Source organism: Thermothielavioides terrestris, chromosome 6 (genome assembly GCF_000226115.1).
Source record: "Thermothielavioides terrestris NRRL 8126 chromosome 6, complete sequence".
Classification (NCBI taxonomy): Eukaryota; Fungi; Ascomycota; class Sordariomycetes; order Sordariales; family Chaetomiaceae; genus Thermothielavioides; species Thermothielavioides terrestris.
The window spans coordinates 3,434,716-3,454,553 of NC_016462.1; the positions used below are offsets into that span (position 1 = coordinate 3,434,716).

At 57.1% G+C, this 19,838-nt stretch overlaps 7 protein-coding genes across 7 annotated transcripts; 3 read left to right on the forward strand and 4 right to left on the reverse strand.

Annotated features, from left to right (window-relative positions):
- Positions 1 to 7: 7 nt before the first annotated feature.
- THITE_2133216 (uncharacterized protein) lies at positions 8 to 1,393 on the reverse strand (the record flags this gene model as incomplete). The annotated part of the gene is made up of 1 exon (XM_003658223.1): positions 8 to 1,393. The coding sequence occupies one exon, from the start codon at positions 1,391 to 1,393 to the stop codon at positions 8 to 10; it is 1,386 nt and encodes a 461-aa protein (XP_003658271.1).
- A 1,446-nt stretch (positions 1,394 to 2,839) lies between these two features.
- Positions 2,840 to 3,274, reverse strand: THITE_2148506 (uncharacterized protein; the record flags this gene model as incomplete). The annotated part of the gene is made up of 1 exon (XM_003658224.1): positions 2,840 to 3,274. The coding sequence occupies one exon, from the start codon at positions 3,272 to 3,274 to the stop codon at positions 2,840 to 2,842; it is 435 nt and encodes a 144-aa protein (XP_003658272.1).
- A 3,311-nt stretch (positions 3,275 to 6,585) lies between these two features.
- Positions 6,586 to 8,555, forward strand: THITE_2124825 (uncharacterized protein). The gene is made up of 2 exons (XM_003658225.1): positions 6,586 to 6,989; positions 7,076 to 8,555. Exons 1-2 carry the CDS (start codon positions 6,767 to 6,769, stop codon positions 8,167 to 8,169), a joined length of 1,317 nt encoding a protein of 438 aa, XP_003658273.1. The 5' UTR covers positions 6,586 to 6,766; the 3' UTR covers positions 8,170 to 8,555.
- Positions 8,556 to 8,595: 40 nt separating this feature from the next.
- THITE_2029992 (uncharacterized protein) lies at positions 8,596 to 9,747 on the reverse strand (the record flags this gene model as incomplete). Its single annotated transcript, XM_003658226.1, has 1 exon — positions 8,596 to 9,747. A coding segment is annotated over one exon (1,152 nt), but the record flags the coding sequence as incomplete, so codon positions are not given.
- Positions 9,748 to 11,558: 1,811 nt separating this feature from the next.
- THITE_2156929 (uncharacterized protein) lies at positions 11,559 to 13,474 on the reverse strand (the record flags this gene model as incomplete). The annotated part of the gene is made up of 1 exon (XM_003658227.1): positions 11,559 to 13,474. The coding sequence occupies one exon, from the start codon at positions 13,472 to 13,474 to the stop codon at positions 11,651 to 11,653; it is 1,824 nt and encodes a 607-aa protein (XP_003658275.1). The 3' UTR covers positions 11,559 to 11,650.
- A 1,278-nt stretch (positions 13,475 to 14,752) lies between these two features.
- Positions 14,753 to 16,446, forward strand: THITE_2032283 (uncharacterized protein; the record flags this gene model as incomplete). Its single annotated transcript, XM_003658228.1, has 3 exons — positions 14,753 to 14,907; positions 14,999 to 15,320; positions 15,397 to 16,446. Coding segments are annotated over 3 exons (1,527 nt in total), but the record flags the coding sequence as incomplete, so codon positions are not given.
- Positions 16,447 to 16,873: 427 nt separating this feature from the next.
- Positions 16,874 to 18,432, forward strand: THITE_2124829 (uncharacterized protein). The gene is made up of 2 exons (XM_003658229.1): positions 16,874 to 18,094; positions 18,175 to 18,432. Exon 1 carries the CDS (start codon positions 17,051 to 17,053, stop codon positions 17,843 to 17,845), a length of 795 nt encoding a protein of 264 aa, XP_003658277.1. The 5' UTR covers positions 16,874 to 17,050; the 3' UTR covers positions 17,846 to 18,094; positions 18,175 to 18,432.
- Positions 18,433 to 19,838: the final 1,406 nt, after the last annotated feature.

The window sequence follows — 19,838 nt, forward strand, 5'->3', positions numbered from 1 at the left end:
TGACATATCACTCATCTTCTTTAGAGAACTGAGCAGCGTGTTCGGCCTTGTAGGCCCTCAGCTGCTCCATCTTCTTCTCCACCAGGGCGGGGAGCTTCTCCCTCGTCTCCGCGTCAAGCAACGCCAGACCGTCCCCGTCGCTGGGGTCGTGTAGCGCGGCCCAGTAGACGGCGTCCAGGTCCAGGCACCTCCTGGACGCGTAGTTGAACCAGAACCGTTTGCTCTCCCACGACTCGCGCATGCGGGCCGAGAGAGGCGGGTCGAGCCCCGGCTGCTGCGCCTCGACCCGCTCCATCACGCGTAGGAATTGCTCCAGCCGTGGCTCGTACCGGGCCAGGAAATCGTCCATGCCGTCCTCTTCGATCCAGAGTCCCGGCTGTTTGAGGACCAGCCACCACGGCGGGTCGTAGGCGAATTGCTCGGGCATGGCGTTGGTGAACTCGAAGTCGAGGACGGCCGTGATGCGGAGGGTTTCCCGGTCGAACAGCATGTTGTTGGGTTGCAGGTCGTCGCAGAAGATCTTGAATTGTGCGGGTGCTGAGTGCTCGTTGTCTGTGCAGAACCTGGGGATGAGTTGCCTGAAACGATGGCGGGCGACGAAGCGTCTCTGGACATCCTCTTCGTCGTCGGCCAGGTTCCGTTGCGTCTCGAGGTGCAGGAGATGCTGCTGCGCAACCTGCTCGAAGAATTCGCTTGATGAGTCCAACGGCTTCGTGGGGAATTTGTCGATCGGGTAGCCGGTCGTCGTTCCCAAGATGTTCATGTTGAAGGTCAGGGGCCGCTCCGTGACGGCCCATGCTCCAGGCTTGGCCGGGTCATTCCGAGAGATGGCGCCAATCCGAGGGAAGCTGAGCCGGGACAGCTGAAGCATATACCCGGCAATCTGCTCGTAGAAGGTATCGAGCGTGGCCTCATCCAAATCTGGATTCAGAACCATCGGTTCGTACTCATCCTCCTTCGGTCGCTTCAGAAACCACGACAACCGCTCGCCCTCGATGTAGTCCATGATGATAAACGGTCCTAAGCCCCTTGGGCTCTCTGAGGCCGGGCCCCAACAGTGAATGCGAGGCAAGGGGATTGTCGTGTTCTCGCGGAGGTACTCGATAAATCGGGCTTCGTTGGCTACCTTTTCATCCCTCCACGGCGTCACCGTTTCGCCGGGCATGGCGAAGCGGATTAAGGCGCTAGGTCGCCGACCGTTAAAGTCGACGTGGTAGGAGATGTTGAAGGCGCCTTTGAAGAAGCCTTTGTAGGTTCCCGTGCCGCCGCCATTCAGACGGGCGTCGACGAAGGCGACGACCTCGTCAGCGGAGTCGATGAGCCGGCGTATCCAGGCTCGGCATTCCGCGTCAGCGGCTGCCTCAGCTAGTTCGTCGTACTCAGTGATGGTCATGTCTACTTTCACAACGCTACTACCTGGTCGTTGCAGTGCGGAGCGGATCTCGTTCTGAATCAGTGAAATTTGAGCGGGGTTGGATTGACCTGTTGGCTCCAGGTTCAAGCACGAGAAGAGAGCAGCGGTTGGGATTGGCTAGCCTGGACCGGGTTGATCGCCAGTGTTCGACAGCCTTGACCGCTTCTCTCCTGATGCTCGAGTTAAAGTAGGAACCTTACTAACACCTCGGACATACTATATACTTTGACCGCTGATCACAGCAAGACAACAGTTCCCTGAATCTTCGAGGCGGCATGAGGAAGCCGGATGTAGGCGCCGCAGCCGGCCCGTGTTCAGGCGACGGGCCTAGGATGGGTTCGAGGCGCGGCGCAACTGCACAAGATTGGAGCCCGAGGTGCGGGGCTCGAGCAAATGGACGGTTGACAACAAGGCTGGGCGTTTGGAGAGATAGGGAGACCGGAGGGTGCTGTGGTCGGGGGCAGGCGATAACCTTCGTAATCAGTGTGAAGGTCCCAAGCAGGAGCCGTGCCCGTTTGCTCTTACACCTTTCACACCCGTCTTGACTCTTGCTTTCCACTCCGGAACGAAACATCTCGAAATGTCCCAAGCTTCTCGAGATAAAACCTCTCGATTCGTTTACCCAATCGACGAACTCCTCGCTAATCGGCACACGTCTGCGATGCATGTGTTCTTCCATCATGATGGAGACCTAGCCGATGCGAGAAACGCGAACGTCATCGGCGCTTTCCTCGCCGTGCTACCCCCAGAAAAGGCCGCAGCGGAAGCGAACCGATGGATCCTCGTGCTGCGGACCGGCCAGCAGTCGACAATGGCGATTGAGCTCAAGCAGACCGACCCGGTGGGGAACACAGCAGTGTGCTGCTCGCCGGGGCCCCGCGTGCTCGATAGGTAGCGAGGCGGGGGTTCTGGAGGGTTGTGCGAGGGGTTGGCCGCTTGCAGTCCGACATGGAACCGTGGTCGGCGACTGGATAGGCCGCCTCGAGGAGACGGGCTCGACGAGATACAGGCTTTCGAAAGTCCGAGGTACGCCTCTGCTTAAAGGGGCGAGATGGTGGATGGACTGTGCTCTTCTCCAGTTGGGCGGCTTTCTTGCCTCGCCGCATCGCGACGTTAACGATCTGAAGGCATGGATTAGGCTGGAATGGGAAAGGGATGGGAGCCCGAGGGCTCCTGGCGAGCTCCAGACACTTGAGAGAGGCGTATGGTTGGAGATGGAGTGAGTCGGTTACACAAGCCAGCAAGGCACACGTTGTCCAGGGTCACTTCGAGCCCGGCAGAGGCGCCATAACAAGTAGTAACATGGAAGCTCAGTGCGTGTCCGAGGTAGTTTTCTTCTTTTTTCCTTCTGAGACTGCTGAACCCATAATGACTGATGCTTTTCGTGTGGCCCTTCCACACAGATGCACTTCTCCCCAAACTATCTCAGTCGCCATTACAGCGTCCCATCCTACAGCCTTCGCACAGAAGATGTTCATGCGCCGGCCCGCCCTTGTCTCCGTTGTACTCGGGCGGCGTCGTGGGAATGCCAGCCCACTTCTTCAGCCGGTATGACACCCTGTCGACGTACGACTTCTCGTCGAGGCGCAGGACGCCCAGTTGCTTGCAAGATTTGCAGCGCTGCTTGTACACGACGGCGTTGTAGCCATTGCCCGCGTACCGCCGAATCTGGATGGCGATTTTCTTGCTTCCCCAACCCTGCTGGGAACAGGTCGGGTTGCGACATTCGAAGCTGCCCATAACGTGGGTCGAGTAGTCGTCGATGGCGTCGTGGTCGCCTCCCGCCTGGTTGAACCACGGTTCCGGAAAGATATTCGCGTGAATGGCGTCCTCGACGGCTTCGTGAAGGGACGGGAACATGGCTGTCGCATTGTTGGAAACATATCTGCCGAATCTGTGACGCCCTTTGGCGATGGCCATATTTTCAAGAGACGTGAGCTCAAGGTCGAAATAAGCTGGGCAGACAGGACTGAAAGTTGGTTTGGGACTAGTGGTGTGGTTTCTTCGTCCGAAACCTGGGCAACAAGCGAGGGGTATTAACCACGGGCGCTCGTGCTGTTTGTTCCTGGGTGGCCTACTCCGCACTTCAGCCAAAGCTGAACGCTATCATGCATCATTGCCAGCGTGTAGTTTCTGTCTAGACCAGTTGCAGTGATAGCAGACGGCGATGATGCTCACAAGGGACCGGTGCCACGTATCTTCCCGAGCCGTGAACATCCAACAGAGATGCGGAGATGATGGCACTGCGGGCCTCAGTGCATTTCCGGTCCCAGTGCGTTGCCATAAACCAGATGAATCAAGCATGATGAGTGCCTATTGGTGGTTGAGTAGCCCATGCAGGACCTGCAGACACATCACACTACCTGCTGGCTCCCTGACAGGGCACTTCTCTGCCGCGATGTCAGATTTTGCTTGGTTGTCGGCGCAAGGGTTGTCACCTGGACATCGTCGGTGGCTTGGGTAGATGCATTTGCGCCTGGCGTTGGCAGAGTCGGTGTCCTTCCCCGCGACCCGGCCCTCCCAGAGGTTGGCCCCTCCCTGCTGTTGGCCGTCACTGGAGCGTTACGCATCCTAATCAGAGGGCCGCTATCATCCAATGGGTGCCCTGTGCACTTGTCCATGATCGTCGCAGCCCGAGACCGAGGAAGCAGCGCATTGTAGTGTATGACCTGTGCCATCGCGGCAAGTGAGTTTAGCGCTTGATCCGTTGTTCAACTCCTCGGCGCCGGGTAATTGTTTCAGCCCGGACCAGACGGGTGCCTCGAGTAGGGCCAGGGAAGGCGGAATGTGGAGAGAAAACGCCAGACGGAATCAAAGTTAACCTATCGGAGAGGCGCTTGCCTTGGGCTTTTGTGCATTCTTGTTCCTTGGAACTGGCGGCTTGCCGCTGCTTTCGCCCACACAACCTGGAAGAGCCAAGGGAGGTTGGTGGCCGGGACACAGCAGGAGGCTTACGCAACGCGGACCGCCCCTGCCTATAGGTACAGTAGAGTTCTGCGCCGAGACCAGTGACCAGCGCCGTCAAACGACTGCTGTAGGCCTCAGGTCAGTTTTGCTTAAAATAGGTACCTGGTACCCTATGGCGACTGTCTGCCTCCGTAAGTGTGAAGCGAAGCCGCGCAATAATTTAGCTACAGAGAAATTAGCACTGTACAAATGGCACTAGGTCACCTGACTTGGGCCTCTTACGGCGCTCCAAATGTATTACTGTCTATTAACCCAAACCCGTTTGCAACTGACCGCCAGCCGAACAATAGCCACAGCAACCAGCTTACCCCGCTACAACCCGATTTTAAGAATTGCCCCTCGCTCTATACAATCGCCCCTCGCTCTATACAATTAAAGATATTTTAGCTACCTTACACCTTGCAATACCTCTAGGAGCTATAGGCAGGGCGTATATAAGCCACAGGCAGGGTATCTATACAACTGTGGCTACTGTAGGCAGGGTATACAACTGTAGCTGCCACAGGCAGGGTGCACAACTGTGGCTGCCGCAGGCAAGGTGCACAACTGTAGCTACCGCAGGCAGGGTATACAACTGTGGCTGCTACAGGCAGGGTGCACAACTGTGGCTGCCGCAGGCAGGGTGCACAACTGTGGCTACCGCAGGCAGGGTGCGCTACTGTGGATGCCACAGGCAGGGTGCACAACTATAGCTGCCGCAGGCAGGGTGCACAACTGTGGGTGCCGCAGGGTACGCAACTGTGAGTGCCACAGGGTGCGCAACTATAGGTGCCGCAGGGTACGCAACTGCTCTATAGGTGCCGCAGGGTACGCAACTGCCCTATAGGTGCCGCAGGGTACGCAACTGCCCTGTGGGTACCGCAGGGTACACAACTGTGGGTACCGCAGTGGTACATAACTGTGGGTGCCACAGGGTGCGCAACTGCCCTGTGGGTGCCACAGGGTATACAACTGTAGGTGCTGCGGGGTATACAACTGTGGATACTACAGTGGCATATAACTGTGGGTACCGCAGGGTACGTACAAGCTATAGGTACTATAGCAGGGCTCTCTAGCTAGCATCAAGCTTAGTTGAAGGGTCTTAGCCTAGACTAGTAAATATTGCTAAAACTAAACACTAGGCTTAATTAAGAAACAAGCCTTAACACTCCAACTAGCCTTGAACTTTCAACTAGCCTTGACATATACTATATAGCGCCTAGGCCAGCGCCTAGCAATTCTATATTATAGTACCCCTCTAGTATATACACTTACTATCCTCTTACACTACACTTACCGACGTTAGCGCCTATCCCTATACCCTACTATCTAATGTTCTTATATCTCCTACTCTGTATATTGTATATATCGAATTGCCTATGGATTCGGCTACATAGCGATGATCCTAGTATATAACTCGAGAATTAGCAGCATTATAGCAGACATTGGATATGGATAAGCTTACTTACGCCCCACTAGCACCCGACCCTATCCACCTACTATCCGATATTCTACTGTGATATCCCTAGCCCTAGATATCGTATACATCAAATTATCTATAAACTTAATAGTTAGTAGTATCGTAGTATATATTGAATGTAGATAACTTGCCTTACGAAGAGGTTAAAGAAGGATAGAAGTTGTAAGCAATAGCAAAATAGAAGTTGTAAACAATAGTAAGATGGAAGTTATAAGCAATAGCAAGATAGAAGTTGTAAACAATAGCAAAATAGAAGTTGTAAGCAATAGCAAGGCAACTCAGTTAAAGCCTTGAATCAGTTGTTCTCAGCTAGCATAGCTACTTAGCAATTCAACGCAATTGATAGAGCCATTTATAGCAGGTTAGCTTATAGAGGTATACCCTAGAACATTTCTCTAGCTAATCAAATAGCCAGATTATAGGGCACCTATCAAGGCTAGTTGAAGGTTCAAGGCTAGTTGCAGCTATCAAGGCTAGTTGGTTATAGCTCAAGGCCAATTAGCCTTAATGCCTCCCACATTTTCCCGCTACGGTAGATAAGCGAGAGCGATAGGCAGGGTAGGCAATGTTTTATTGCATATAGCGAAGAGCGATTTTGAAAGTGGGCCAGGTTTGTTTGTTTAGTTGGAGTTAGTTGCAAACGAGTGTCACATTTATAGACAGTGATACATTTGGAGCGCCGTAGCCTCTCGACCAGTCGCTATACGAGAAACTCTTGGAGGATTTGCCTAGTAAATTGAAGCGAAGCTAGGCTAGCTTCTGCATACACTACCTAAGGTACCTATGTGTATGCAAGCACTTGTTACAGAGCTTCATCTTTAAGCTTCGTGTCAATCAAGACTGCTGGCGTCTCCCATATGTCGCTACCCCTCCAACAGGCTTGCCTGGCCCCTTGATCTGGTCGTCGGTCCAGTACCTCCTTGGTCATGCCATCCAGTCGGTCGCCCAGTTCCTGGTCGCGCAGCTCCCGGTCCTGGTACAGTACGCGTACCACGAAGAAAGCCCCTCGCCTCGGCGAAGTGATTCGGTCGCTGAGAGTGGACGACCTCGAGGGCAAGCACGCCGATGCGCGGAACCAGAATCTTCGGACGGTTGGCTCGTACACTTGGGTAGACAATCCCAGCTCTGGGCCGACCATTCTCGTCCCTGGTGAGTGGGCACCCGAGTCATCTACCTCCTGGTCAGCATCTGCGCCGAGGGTAAGTCTAACAAACCATAACAAACCACGCCATTAGGCAAACCCCCTTTGTGGACTCCCCAGGATCAACGTTCGCGCTTCAAGGAGGACGCTGGGTCCTACTTCCGCGACAAGAACGCAGCCCGTTATCCCAAGTATCCCATGGAGCCGGCTGTTATCGCCGCCCTGACCACCAATGTCACCAACCCCACTGATGTCGACATCTTCGCCTGTGCCAGCACCCTAGGGAACCTACTGCGCTTCATTCAAGGCGAGGACGCTACCTTCCGCATGCTGGCGTACAAGCTCCATAACACCGTCTTTCTCGTGCGGCGCGAGAACTCGCCGACTCAATTGATCCCCGACGTGCGCGGGCATGGCCACATCTTTCACGAGGCCAACACAACCTGGGAGTCCGAGGTCAAGGGGTGTGCCTCGCACCAGCGGCTGGTGCGCTACGACTTCGGCCTCAGCGTGATCGTGCGGTTCGAAGCGGATGGCTACATCCGGCCTCCAAATACCACGGATACGACGACCACCTCCCCAACCACCCCGTCGCCAACGACCCTCGCCTCCCCAGCCCCAGCCACCGTCGACGACCTGACAACCTCCCTCGCCGCAACCACCGTCTCCCCTGCATCCGCCGCTCCCAAGCCAAAGTCACAGTCAACCTTCAACACAGCGTTGACCGTCCTCCACTCCCCCCCGGACGCCGCGTGCACCCCGCACGAGCAGCTCTTCAGCCTCAGGACGCGCAGCATCCACGCCCGCCGGCAACGAAACGAGCTCCTCGCCGCCGAGCTGCCGCGCCTCTGGATCCGCCAGGTGCCGACCTTCGTGCTCGCCTTCCACATGCACGGGCTGTTCAGGCGCGAGGAGACCGAGATCGTGGATGTGCGGGGGCTGCTGAGGGAGTGGGAGGACGAGCACGCCGGGGAGTTGCAGAGGTTTGCTGCGCTGCTGCGCTGGGTTAGGACGGTTGTGTGCGAGTCATTGGAGGGGCGGGTGGAGATTTGTCGATGGGCCAGGGACGAGCGGGGCGGAGAGTGGGAGATGGGGTTGGAGGTGAGGACGGTGGTTGTGGGTGAGGGCGCTGCGGCGGGGGTGGTGAGTGCTGAGGTAAGGAAGCGGTGGGAGATGGCGGGGCGGTAGGGGTGAGAAGGTGAAATAGAAGGAGGCTGGAGTTGACGAGTCCTGACGTGAGAGGGCGGAGGAGAAGGGACATCAAGGCGTGCGGTGAAAGCCGGAGGTCAAGTCGGAGAGCACCGGGCACAGAAGACTGGAAATTGACCTCCATACGGAAGAATACTCGACGAATACAACTGTAAGCAAAGTCTACCACTGTATAATATATGGAAGTCTTACCACTCTGCTCGTGAGCTATGATGCTCCCCCTGACAGTCATCCAGAAAAAGCAATCACCCTTCAGGTTTTCCCATAACGCCGCACTCCGTGCGAACCCACAATCTCAAAAAAATTGCAACCCACGCCCGACTATATGCCATCCTCTCGCCTCACAAGTTACCGTCCAGACAGCCCTCCTCCCCCTCAAGCCGCCACAGTCGCAAGCGACGCCGCCAAAGCGCGCCTTTCCGCCCGCATCTCCTCCATGACCTTTCCATGCGCGGCCGCGAGCACGCGGTAGATATTCGCCAGCTCGTAGTCGCCGTTCCACTCGAACCCCTCGCTGGAGCGGCGGGCCACGTCGGCCAGGCGCGCGTGCGAGCTCTCGGTCAGGTCGGCGTCGATGACCCAGTGCTCCTTCCCCCTGACGGGGAACCGGTAGACCACGTGCTTCCACTCGGAGCGCCGCACCTCCATCAGCCGCGCCCGGTCGTAGGCCGAGTCCGGCGTCGCGCGCAGCTGGGACAGCCGCTCGAAGGGCGAGTCGGGCACCGTCCACGTCGGGGCGCGGTCGCCGGCCTGGGATGGGGAGCGGGTGTTGATCGGCGACGGAGCCAGGAGGTGAGGTTTGGCCGGGGGCGGCACGTCGAGGTGCAGCGCCAGGCCGAGGTTCTTTTGAGGGCGGAGGCCGCGGGCGTGGGAGAGCGGCGGGATCTCCGGGGGCTGTTGTTGCGGTTGTTGTTGTTGTTGCTTCGTCCCCTTTGCTTCAGCCTCTGGCTTGTCGTGGAGGATGGCCGGCGGGCCCTCGTAGACGGAGGAGGCCTTGGTTGACGGGCTGGGCTTCTCGCCCGTGGACCTCGAACCGGCGGTGCTATGCTGCGTGGAGCCCTTCCCGGAGGACTCGGGCTGGGGGCTTTGCCCAGCCGAGCCCATCTCTGGAGACAGGATGGGGGACGAGCCCAGCTTGGTGGCTCTCACTGACATTGGAGGGCTCTTGTAGGCGAGGGGCTGGGGCGTGGCCACGCTGCGCTGTGCCAGCGAGCTCTGCGGGTTCGGGGAGCCATAGGAGCCGGCATTGCCCGACTCGGGAGACATCAAAGGTGACGTGAACATGGGAGGACTGGCGGGCTTGACGCCGTAGCCGGAGATGGGCGGTTCCTGGGGCGGTGATTGAGTCGCCTTCACCATGTGTGAGCTGGGTGACGGGGCTGCTGGTGATCTCGGCGGCGTTCGCGGCCTCACGTTCCTGTACCGGGACGGCGGTAGCCGCGGTGAGGGCCTCTTGAGCGGAACCATGAATAGGTCCTGCTCGCTCCCGGACTCGACGGGCTCGATCAGCGGTGCCGATTCGCTGGTGGCGCAGGTGTCGTTCGGCCTGAACTCCATACCGGAGGGAGCGGTGATTAACAAACGAGCGAAGTTGAGAAAGTGATTAAGCATTCAACTAGGCGGTGAAACACGATCTACTGTTTCGTTTTGCGACGCAGGTCGATCTCCCGGAGCGGCGGCTGTCGTTGTTTATAGGGCAGCACCACGAAGCCGGCTCCATGATCGGTCGCGATGTCAATCTCGGCAGCCATGGCGAACAGCGAGCGACCGCGCTGCTTGAGTTTCTGGCCTTCACCAGCAGTGTGGCCTGAAACGGGGAGTGGAACACCACTCAGGCTGGAATTACAGGACGTCAGCAGCCCAGAGTACGGTCGCAATGGGTGCTGGCCGCTGGCCGTAGTCTCGGCGTCCGGAGCAATGGGCGCATTAAGCTTATGGAAAGCGTCAAGCAGGGCATCTGGATTGACAAGGGCCATTGAATTCACCAAACATGGTAGCGGGGGCTCGACGCTGCCGCCAGGCGGCCCGACCGCTTGTCATGTGGTTGGCGACGGCCGGACTCGGCCTGGGCGGTGTCGGCCCGCCGGGTGTGAAACGCAGCGGGTGGTTTTGAAACAAAGCGCCGCCCCTGACAGACATCGGCAGCCCATTCGCCGCCCTAGTCACGGGAGGCAGATGGGGGTTGAACCGGCGCCTCAGGCTTGCACAGCCCCAATCCTTCCGGACGGTTCACCGTGTATTTCAATCTCGATGGCCCAGCATCGCCCATGAATACCTTCAACTCTGGAATTGCTTGAGTCTATTTTCCAACCACACAGATAATAGGTCTCGATGAGGTGCAGCAACTAATTTCATTCCGAAAAGACCCCTCCGAGTACCTAGCACGACGAAATTGAACATCGAGTCGATGACCAGGGCTTCTTGGTCCTCTCTGTTCGCAAATATCGATGAATACTGGCGGGAAAATCGCAATGTGAAGGCCTAGTCAGTATGCGGGCTTGGTAATTGAAGGAGGTTCATTGAAGCGACGCTTCAAGATGAGCTCTTGACAGCGGGCACTGGCAGCCCTTTCGACCTGAGAGTCGGGCTCGTCGTCGGAGACCGGCCTCTCGCCAAGAAGGTCTGAGAGGTCTGACAGCAGCCGACTCGTCGTCCCCTTAGTGGCGGCCCTTGTAGCGCTGATCAAAAGCCCTTGCCTGGCCGAGACGTCTCTGATGGCGACTCTGAACGCTCTTCGTCGTACATTTGTATATAGACGGCGCAATCATTGTTTGCCGCGACAGCATGGTCCCACGCACCGACTTTCAAGAGAATTCATGCATACGTGGGTCAACTTCATCAGATCATCAGATGACAACTGACACCCACCCTAAGGTACTTGAGCTTCCTGTTGGAGCGGCAAGCATGGCAGAGAGCCCGTCTATTTGTCGATTCACCAAGGGACTCATGCTGCTGCAAGCGAGATGGGTCAGCTTCGAGTGAGCACCGCCGTGTTCGAGTGCCGGTGGCCATCTCTGGGCCGGTGAAGAACGATTCCCTTAATGCAGAGCACAAACACATCAGTTAGGCGTGAGAATTGCCATTGTTCCGGAAGTTCGTTCTTTGCGCTGTGGCCGATGTCCCTCTGCGGCGGGAGGAGAGTTATTCGAGTTTCCCAGCCTCTCTGGGGATCCGACGGAATGCAACCATAGCGATGCATCTCGCAGTGCTGCGTTACTTCGAAGGCCGCTTGCCATGTGATATGGAAGGAGGCAGTATGGACGAAGGCCAGACCGAGTGCCATTGCAATGCCTCCCCTGTGGGCCAGCCTTCCGTTGGCAATTCCTCTCATCACAGTCAGTGCCTTTCATCGCAAGACATGGAATGTTACGCTGCAGGAACGTCAGATTGGCTCGATTGGCAATCATCCACGTAACTACCTGACACACCAGTTGATAGATAGACCCGGCACCCCCTTACCTCAAGCCCTCGTCAAATCCTCCCGCACGATCTGCGCGCCCATCTCCGCCACGCCATACACCACCGCCTGCGTGTTAGCCGTCGGCTCCAGCGGCACGACGCTGGCGTCGCACACCCGCAGGTTGGCACACCCATGCACCCGCAGCCGCGCATCGACGACGCCGCCAAGCTCCCGCGGCTGCATGGCGCAGGTGCCCGTGTAATGGTGCGCCCCGCGCGCCGTGCTTCGCACGTACTCGCGCGCCGCGCCCAGCTCCGCGAACCGGCTGCCGGCAGCGCCGTGCTTCAGGTACCGCGCGATGGGCGGCGCCGCGGCGATCGCCCGCTCCGTGAAGCGCACGTGCCGCGCGAGCACCTCGATGTCGAGCGGGTGCGTGAGGTAGCGCGGGTCGATGGCCACCCCCGAGGAGCCCGCGAGCGCGTCCGCGGACGCCGTCGTGATGTGCACCGACCCGCGGGACAGCGGGTGCGAGAGCATGACCCCGATCGTGATGTGGTTGCCAGGCGCGCGGAAGCGAGGATCGAGGTCCTCGAAGGACATGTACGCTGGGAAGATGAGGTAGGTGGCCGATGCTTCGGTGGCCGAGGTGAGGACACGGCGGACGTAGGCCTCATTTGCGGCAGTGAAAGCGGCGGCTTCGGCTGTGGTCTTTTGCGCGGCATCCCGGGCTGAGTCTGTGCTGAGGTGCTGCTGCACGAGCTGGGCGATGTCGTCGTCGTCGCCTTGGCCTGCTTTGGGAAGAGGGAGCTGGGCCGAGGCGACGATGCTGCTGCTGGCCAGCGGGCCGGTGCCCTGAGCGTAGGCTTGCGTGGCGGCGTTGACGGCCTGCGGTTCACTGCGGAGGAAAGGGTCGAGCGTCTCGACGTCGTCGCGGATTTCGAGCACCACGCCCGTATAGACGTGATTCTGCAGGTTTTCGCCCACGTGCGGGTTGTCAATCGCGACGTCGATGCCGAGCCGGTTCAAGAGCGCGCTGTCGCCGATGCCCGAGATCTCAAGCAGTCGGGGTGAGTTGATTGCGCCCGCGCTGAGGATCACCTCTCTACGGGCCGTGATGGTTCTGACTTCGCCGTCCTTGGTCTTGATCTGGATGCCTTCAGCCACGACGGCCTCGCCGTGTTCCGACGACCTCTTGAGAAGGATTTTGGTGGCGGTGGTGTCGGTGAGGACCGTCAGGTTGGCTCTGTCGCGGGCGGAACCGAGGTACGCATTGGCCGAGAAGCATCGCTGCTTGGTTTCCGGGTAGACGGACTCAGGATTGTCGAACGAGCCGCACACGGTGCCGGAGAACGGATCGCAAGAGGGGAAGCCAAGCGATTCCAAGCTCTCGGCCCACGCCTTGGCCCAGGTCACCTGAGGCTCCGAGACGTGAACGGCCAGCTGCAGCGGTCCGTCACCCTGCCGAACTCCAGACGGGGTGTGGAACGTGTAGGAGCGCTTGAGAGCGGCCTGGAAGATGTCATAGTCCCAGCCGTCGTTGCCGAGCTTGGCCCACGCATTCACATTATCCTTGGAAGTCGGGGTGAACAGGAAGCTGTTGATGCCGCTGCTTCCGCCGAGAAGGCGGCCTTGGGGCAGGTCAACGGCAGCCGGGCTGGCGAGGTTTCCCTGAGGGACGGTGGTGAATGCCCAGTCGAGCTTGCTGTGAGAGAGCAACGGCCACATGCCCGGTGTCAAGACTTGAGGGTTGGCCAGCTGGTCCGGCCCTGCCTCGACGACGACAACCTTCATGCTGGCATCTTCGGACAGGCGTGCGGCAAGCACAAGGCCCGCCGTGCCGCCGCCTACAATGACGATGTCGTAGCTCTCAGACGAAGAAGACATTGTGCGTCAGATAACTTGATGCCGTGCTTGTGTGCGAAATTTCAAGGGTGCAGAATTCCTGAGGGGCTATGGTTTCTCAACGCAGTCTGGCGCAGCAAGCGAAGTGACGAGGTTGAGAATGGCACATTCGCTTGGAAGGGGGAGGGAGAGAGGGTCAGTAACCACAGATATTACCCAACCCTTATTAACGCCCGCACCATTAACGCTCGGGATGTCTAAGGGTCCGCTACGTATCTGAGATAAGGACTTGAGTGTACGTGGTTGGTGATATGGCCATACTGTACCCGGCGTACCGTGCTTCCTGCGACAGCTGACTGCATGAAGTCGACACTTGGCGTACATGCAATGAATCCTTGCGGATCTGGTCGGCCCCCTTCACTGCTCACTGAAACCCTGTCCAACAGCATGAGCCGTCAGCTGGCATCGCTGCTGCGTGCTGTTGGGTGCCCTCGGTTCGTTGGTTTGCCGGGATCGTTGTGCCTAAATTTTAACAAGCAGTAGGAGTCCCAAGTGCACAACTACCATGACGCGCAATGGCCCATGGGGGTGGCTGACATGGTCTGTACTACCATCCTGGAACACGAATTGGGTCACACGGTCGTAGGAGAATGTTCCATCGCCCAAATGAAATCTGCCCCCTCTCTTAGAGCACAATATGATTGAAAGATCTCTCAGTGTAAGAGAACCTCTGTAGGAGAACGGATCCTCATTCAAGACGAAATGTTTTAGGTTGAATGTTACTTTCCGAAGGAGGGATCAACGTACGTTCTTCTCGCTGGGGAAATATCACGGTCTGTGGGACTGTTACTGACCAAGGAGACGGGCGCCGTGCTTGACCATTTCGGCCCCCCCCCCTTGCCGCTCTATGGTACGTAGGTAGGTAGGTAGATTACCCAGCTCCGTGTAAGAGACCAACCGCTCCGTTTCCTACCTGCTCCCACCGTCCTGTCCCGCCTGTCCGCTGCGCCGATTCGTCCGCGACAGGCCACACCCCTTTGGGGCCCTGGGCGACCGTTCTTGGGGGCGCCGAACCCGCCTTTTTTTTTTTTTTTTTTTTTTTTTTTTTTTTTTTTTTTTTCCAGTTGCCTGGCCTCGACTGACTCCTGGATACTGTTCACGGCTTTGGTGATTCCTTCTCTGATGCTAGTGACGCCCATTACGATGGAGACGAGCAAGACGCCGGCCAAGAACACAGCTGCTAGTATTACGCATATGGGGCCAGACGACGGACAGACGCGCGAGGCGGAGACAAGAGTCGACAGGTCGTACGCGCACAGCTACCGCTTTTGGTGCGTCGTGGCTGCCCTTTGCACCATGATGCTCCTGGGATCCCTTGAGAACACGGTTGTCGTTACGTCGCTACCCGCCATCGCCAGGGAGCTGGACCTGGGCCGTAACTACGTGTGGGTGGGCAACATCTTCTTCCTACCATGGTGAGCGAGACTTTCTTATCTTAAACTCTGCAGCATCTGAGACATGGAATATGAGCGTATTAACAACACGCGTTGTTCGACGCGTCTCCAGCGCTGCTGTGCAGCCCCTCTTCGGCCAGCTCTGCAACCTCTTCGGCCGGCGCCACCTCGCCCTCTTTATTGTCGCATTGTATGTCCTGGGCAGCGGCATCGCCGGCGGGGCGAACAGCGCGGCCATGCTGCTGGCCGGCCGCGCGGTGCAGGGGGCGGGCAGCGGCGGCATGACCATGATCATCAGCGTCATCATGTCCGACCTCGTGCCCCTGCGGGACAGAGGAAACTTCCAGGCTATCCTCGCCATGACGTACGGCGTTGGCATGGCCGCGGGTCCCATCATTGGCGGCGCCATCGTGCAAAGCACATCTTGGAGATGGGTTCGTGGAGGACGCCAGCCTACTTCTATCGTACTGTCTCTTAGGACTCTCACTGACGCAAGTGAATCCCGCGCAGGTCTTTTACATCAATCTGCCTGTCGGCGGTGTCTCCCTTGTGCTCCTGTGGCTGTTCCTGCGGGTCAAGTGGGACAGAGAGACCAAGCCGTTGGACAGGCTCAGACGCATCGACATCCTGGGGAATGCCCTCCTCATTGCAGCTTCGGTCTCGGTCCTCCTGGCGCTCACCTGGGCTGGGGTGTTATACACATGGTCGTCGTATCGAGTCATCGTCCCTCTTGTTCTCGGCTTGCTTGGTCTCCTAGGCTTCTGCTGGTTGGAGAGCTCGACTCTGATCCGGGAACCAGTCATGCCAGTCCGCCTCTTCGCCAGTCGCACCTCGGCCGTCATCTACGCGAACACGTTCCTCATCTCGATCCTGAACTACTGGATTTTCTTCTTCCTGCCGATCTACTTCCAGTCGGTGCAGCTCTCCACACCCGCTCGCTCGGGCGTGCAGATCTTGCCTATCACCCTCATTGCGATTCCCGGAGCGGCCATCGGGGCGGTCGTCTTGTCCAAGACGGGCAAGTACAAGCTCCTTCACATTGTCGGATTTGCTCTCTTGACAGCAGGAATGGGGTCTCTCTCTGTCCTCGACAGCCACTCCAGCACGGCTACGTGGGTGTGTCTGCAGATCCTGCCCTCCGTCGGCGCCGGCATGGTGCTCGACACCTTGCTGCCCGCTTTCCAGGCTGGCGTGGCCGAATCCGACTCGGCGGCGGCCACGGCGAGCTGGACTTTTATCCGCAGTTTCGGCAATGTCTGGGGCGTTGCCATTCCGGCGGCCGTTTTCAACACGTACACCAGCCAGTTTGCCAGCGCCGTCGATGACCCCGTCGCGAAGGCGCGCCTCCAGCACGGGGACTCGTATACGTGGGCGACCAAGTCATTTATTGAGCAGTTCACCAAGCAAGTACAGGATCAGATCGTCGGTGTGTTTAGCAGGGCACTGAGCAAGGTGTTTCTTGTTTCGATCGGCTTTGCCGGGCTCGCCTTCCTGCTGAGCTTCGTTGAGCGGGAGGTACACTTGCGGACTGAACTTGACACCGAGTTTGGACTGGAAGACAATGAGCGAGGAAAGAAATAGAAACAGGCGCAGCCGATAAGACCAAGCGTCTAGTTGCCCGACTAGGATAATCTCATCATTTCATGGTGTGTACATCTAGATCTAAGGTACTTTGACAGGACTTAGCTGCAGATGCAAGAACGGCGAGCTCAGGCGGGTCGCAACAAGCGACGAAGTATATACAAGTACATTGCGGACAGGGGCGCCTTTCCACCTCGTGCAGGAGCAACTCGCGCTTCTCATCGCTTCATGCTCGAGGACGTCATCCTCGGCCAGCGGCGGGGGCTGGGGGGGGGGGGCCGAGGGAGTGGAGGGGGCCGGGGGCGGAGGGAGCATTGGGGGCTGGAGTAGCCGTTACGGTGCTGGCGATATTGCACCGGTTGCATACAGTTGAGGGAAGCGGGTGTCATCCTGGTTGTGGAGGCTCCAGGCAACCTGTCATTGCATGGCAATAGTTGGTATCGTCTTATTCTTGCTTATCCCACGTGCTGGTGGAGGGAATCCTTCGATCTTGGCGCGAGCGAGGGTTGAAGTTCCGAGACTCCCGGTTTTCGTCTCGCGGCTACCACCTCAATGCCAAGACTTTGACTCACCCTCAGCCAACATGGCGTCCGCAGATGCAATCTCCCAGCTCCGGCTGATGGCAGATCCCCAGCCTGGCACAGGCACCATCCCCCCGACCCTGCGCACGCTGGTCCCCCAGCACGCCGCATGCGCCGAAGCCCTCCGCGTGGCCGAGCACTGGCTGCCCGCCGCGATCCTCAACCACAGCTTCCGCGTCTTCCTCTACGCCCACGCCTTCCTCGCACTCCCCTCCGACCATCGCTCCCCAGAGGAAAAAGAGGACGCCAACGCGAACGTCCCGCTGCCCGTGCTCTTCACAACCGCCATCCTCCACGACATCGGCGCCGCCACTGTGTTCGACTCCCGCCCGCAGCGCTTCGAGGTCCTCGCTGCCGATGCCGTCGCTGCTATTTTGCGCGACCACGGCTGCGGGCCCGAGGCCGTCGTGCGCGAGTCCTGGCTCGCCGTGGCGCTGCACGCCAGCCCGGGGATTGCCGAGGCGCTCGGCGGGGTGGTGCGCGCGGTGCGGCTGGCTGTGCTGGCGGATTTTGGGGCGCACGCGAAGCCGGATGTCGGGAGGTCTTGGCCGGTGATGCTGCCTGTGGGTGGCAATGGGCTGCAGGGGGGCAGGCCTTCGGAGGAGACGGAGGAGGGATGGTTGGAGAGGGCGCTGCCACGGTTGGATGTCGAGAAGGTGCTTGGGGATAGGGTGGTTGAAGGAGCGATGGGGGAATTGGAGAGCGTGAAAGCGCCTGGGGGGTCGTGGCCGGGGGATCTGGTCAGGGCGAAAAAGGCGGCGCCGCCGGGGTGGGAAGGGGTGAATCCGGCGTTTTGAGGGGAGGTAAGAAGGGTGGTGATCTCCTGCTTGTATTGTTGATGCGCGGTCGTCACGGCGGCGACGCCGAGCGAGAGCAAGTTGGCGGAGCCAAAGGAGCTCGGCGCGGCGGACGCGGTGGTGGAGGCCACCAAGGACTTCAGCCCGCTGCTGCAGATGGCCAGCGGCGTGCATGTCAGCTTCCTTGGCAGTTTCGTCTTCGGCACGCCCGAGTTTCCCCAGTGGGATGTTCTGCTGAAAAAGATCGTCCTGCGACTCACGGAGGGTAAGTTCAGTGCGAAGCCATTCAAGGTGTGCAAGTTTGACGAGTCCAGGAGCCAAATCAGTACATTGAGGACGGGTGGGCCAGGGGCAAGATGGTGGTCGTTGTGGACGAGAACTCGTCCCGGTGATGGAAACCAGATTCGATATGCCGGAACAGAGGGGGCCACAGGCCAAGGAGTTAAGCCTCTCAATGCACAGCTGCTATTCTCGTTGCGTCTGCCCAATCGTCTTCCGGACCGCCCAGCTTTCGAGTCAAGATTGCCACTGGATATCCACGGGGTTCCAAAGTTATACCCGAGGGCCAAAGGAAAAGTGGGTATTTTCGTAGCCCTCTCTTCTTCCAGAAGAGAGGGGCACAAAATTGCTGGACACCCTAAAAAAACCGGACACCTCCCTACCTAATTTTGTATACGAACGCGTCCTAGCATAGGGGATTACAACCGCGTCAACCGCATCAATTTGAAGCTATTGCCGCTAGCCAACTTGTAAGTAGTAATGTTTTTTATAGTGTTTTGACATACCTAGATCTTCGAACCTCCCGCCCAAGCTACGTAGTGTACGCGCCGCCCACTAGCTCAACAACGCCCTCGCACGCTACTATGCCAACTACCTTCGAGGCAAGGCCAATAGCTATACGATGTCTTCTCTTCGTATTACGGCCAAGCGGTTCGGCTATAGTAAATCGTAGATCGCTATACATCTTAAGGCTCTTCGTAATACTGGCTCGCCGGCATTGAATACCCATTGTATCGCTAAGCGGCTATATACACTTATAGATATAGAAGACAGTGCCCTCGATATATATACGGAGTAGCTATCTACCTTAGGATCCTTGCCTATATAGGATCTTATCAAAGGTACTACGAATCGCCTATAGGTACGCTATATTCCTCCTATAGGCCTTATCAGCTATACTTAGTAGGCGCATTAGCGGTTCGATTATCCTATATACTTTACAATAAGTAGGAAGCTAATAGAGGCTATACGACTATCTATTTAGCAATAGATCGATAAGCTGAACGAGTTCTTCGACTATTACGAAGATGCTATTAAGAGGTTCAAAATTATAGCAACTAGTTGTTGGAACGTCGACGAGATAGGCTATTGTTTAGCGATGTTAAGTAGGAAGTTCTAGATCCTAGCTATTAAGACGAAGAAGAATAGGAAGGTTAAAGGTTGTTCCTTAATACTAAGGGTCTACTATCTATTTACTATACTATTTTCTTAGCTAGAGCTCCCTAACCTCTATAATAGAGAGTCAATAACCTTGATCGGTTATACTAATGCCGTCGGCAACGCTATACCTATATATAGCATCTTTAAATAGTAGCTAAATAAGAACTAGAACGTCGATAGCTTTGATAGCGAGATATAGTTCAATGCCTTGGAAATAGCGTTTAGTAACTACGATATTATAGCCGACTAGATCTAGCACTTCAATAGACATTCCTTCTAATACTATCCTATCGTTTAGGCGTATAAGCTTACGTTTAAAGAGTAGTTTAGCTATAGCGTATATAGCTTCTAGAGCTTTAACAATGTTGTAGAATCTAAATGGAATAATATACGCCCTAAGGATTATATCTACCGCCTATTGGTAATAGATAGCTTCTTAGGGCACTATATATTAGATATCTATAAATATTGCCTTATATACGATATCATCATCGAGTTCCTACTACCGTATTCATCGTATAAGATATAGCCGATAGATATAGGTATATTCCAA

Coding starts and splice junctions, on each gene's coding strand:
- THITE_2124825 (XM_003658225.1), top strand. CDS start 6,767: ATGCCATCCAGTCGGTCGCCCAGTTCCTGGTCGCGCAGCTCCCGGTCC. Junction 6,990..7,075: donor GCCGACCATTCTCGTCCCTG/GTGAGTGGGCAC, acceptor CCACGCCATTAG/GCAAACCCCCTTTGTGGACT.
- THITE_2124829 (XM_003658229.1), top strand. CDS start 17,051: ATGGCGTCCGCAGATGCAATCTCCCAGCTCCGGCTGATGGCAGATCCC.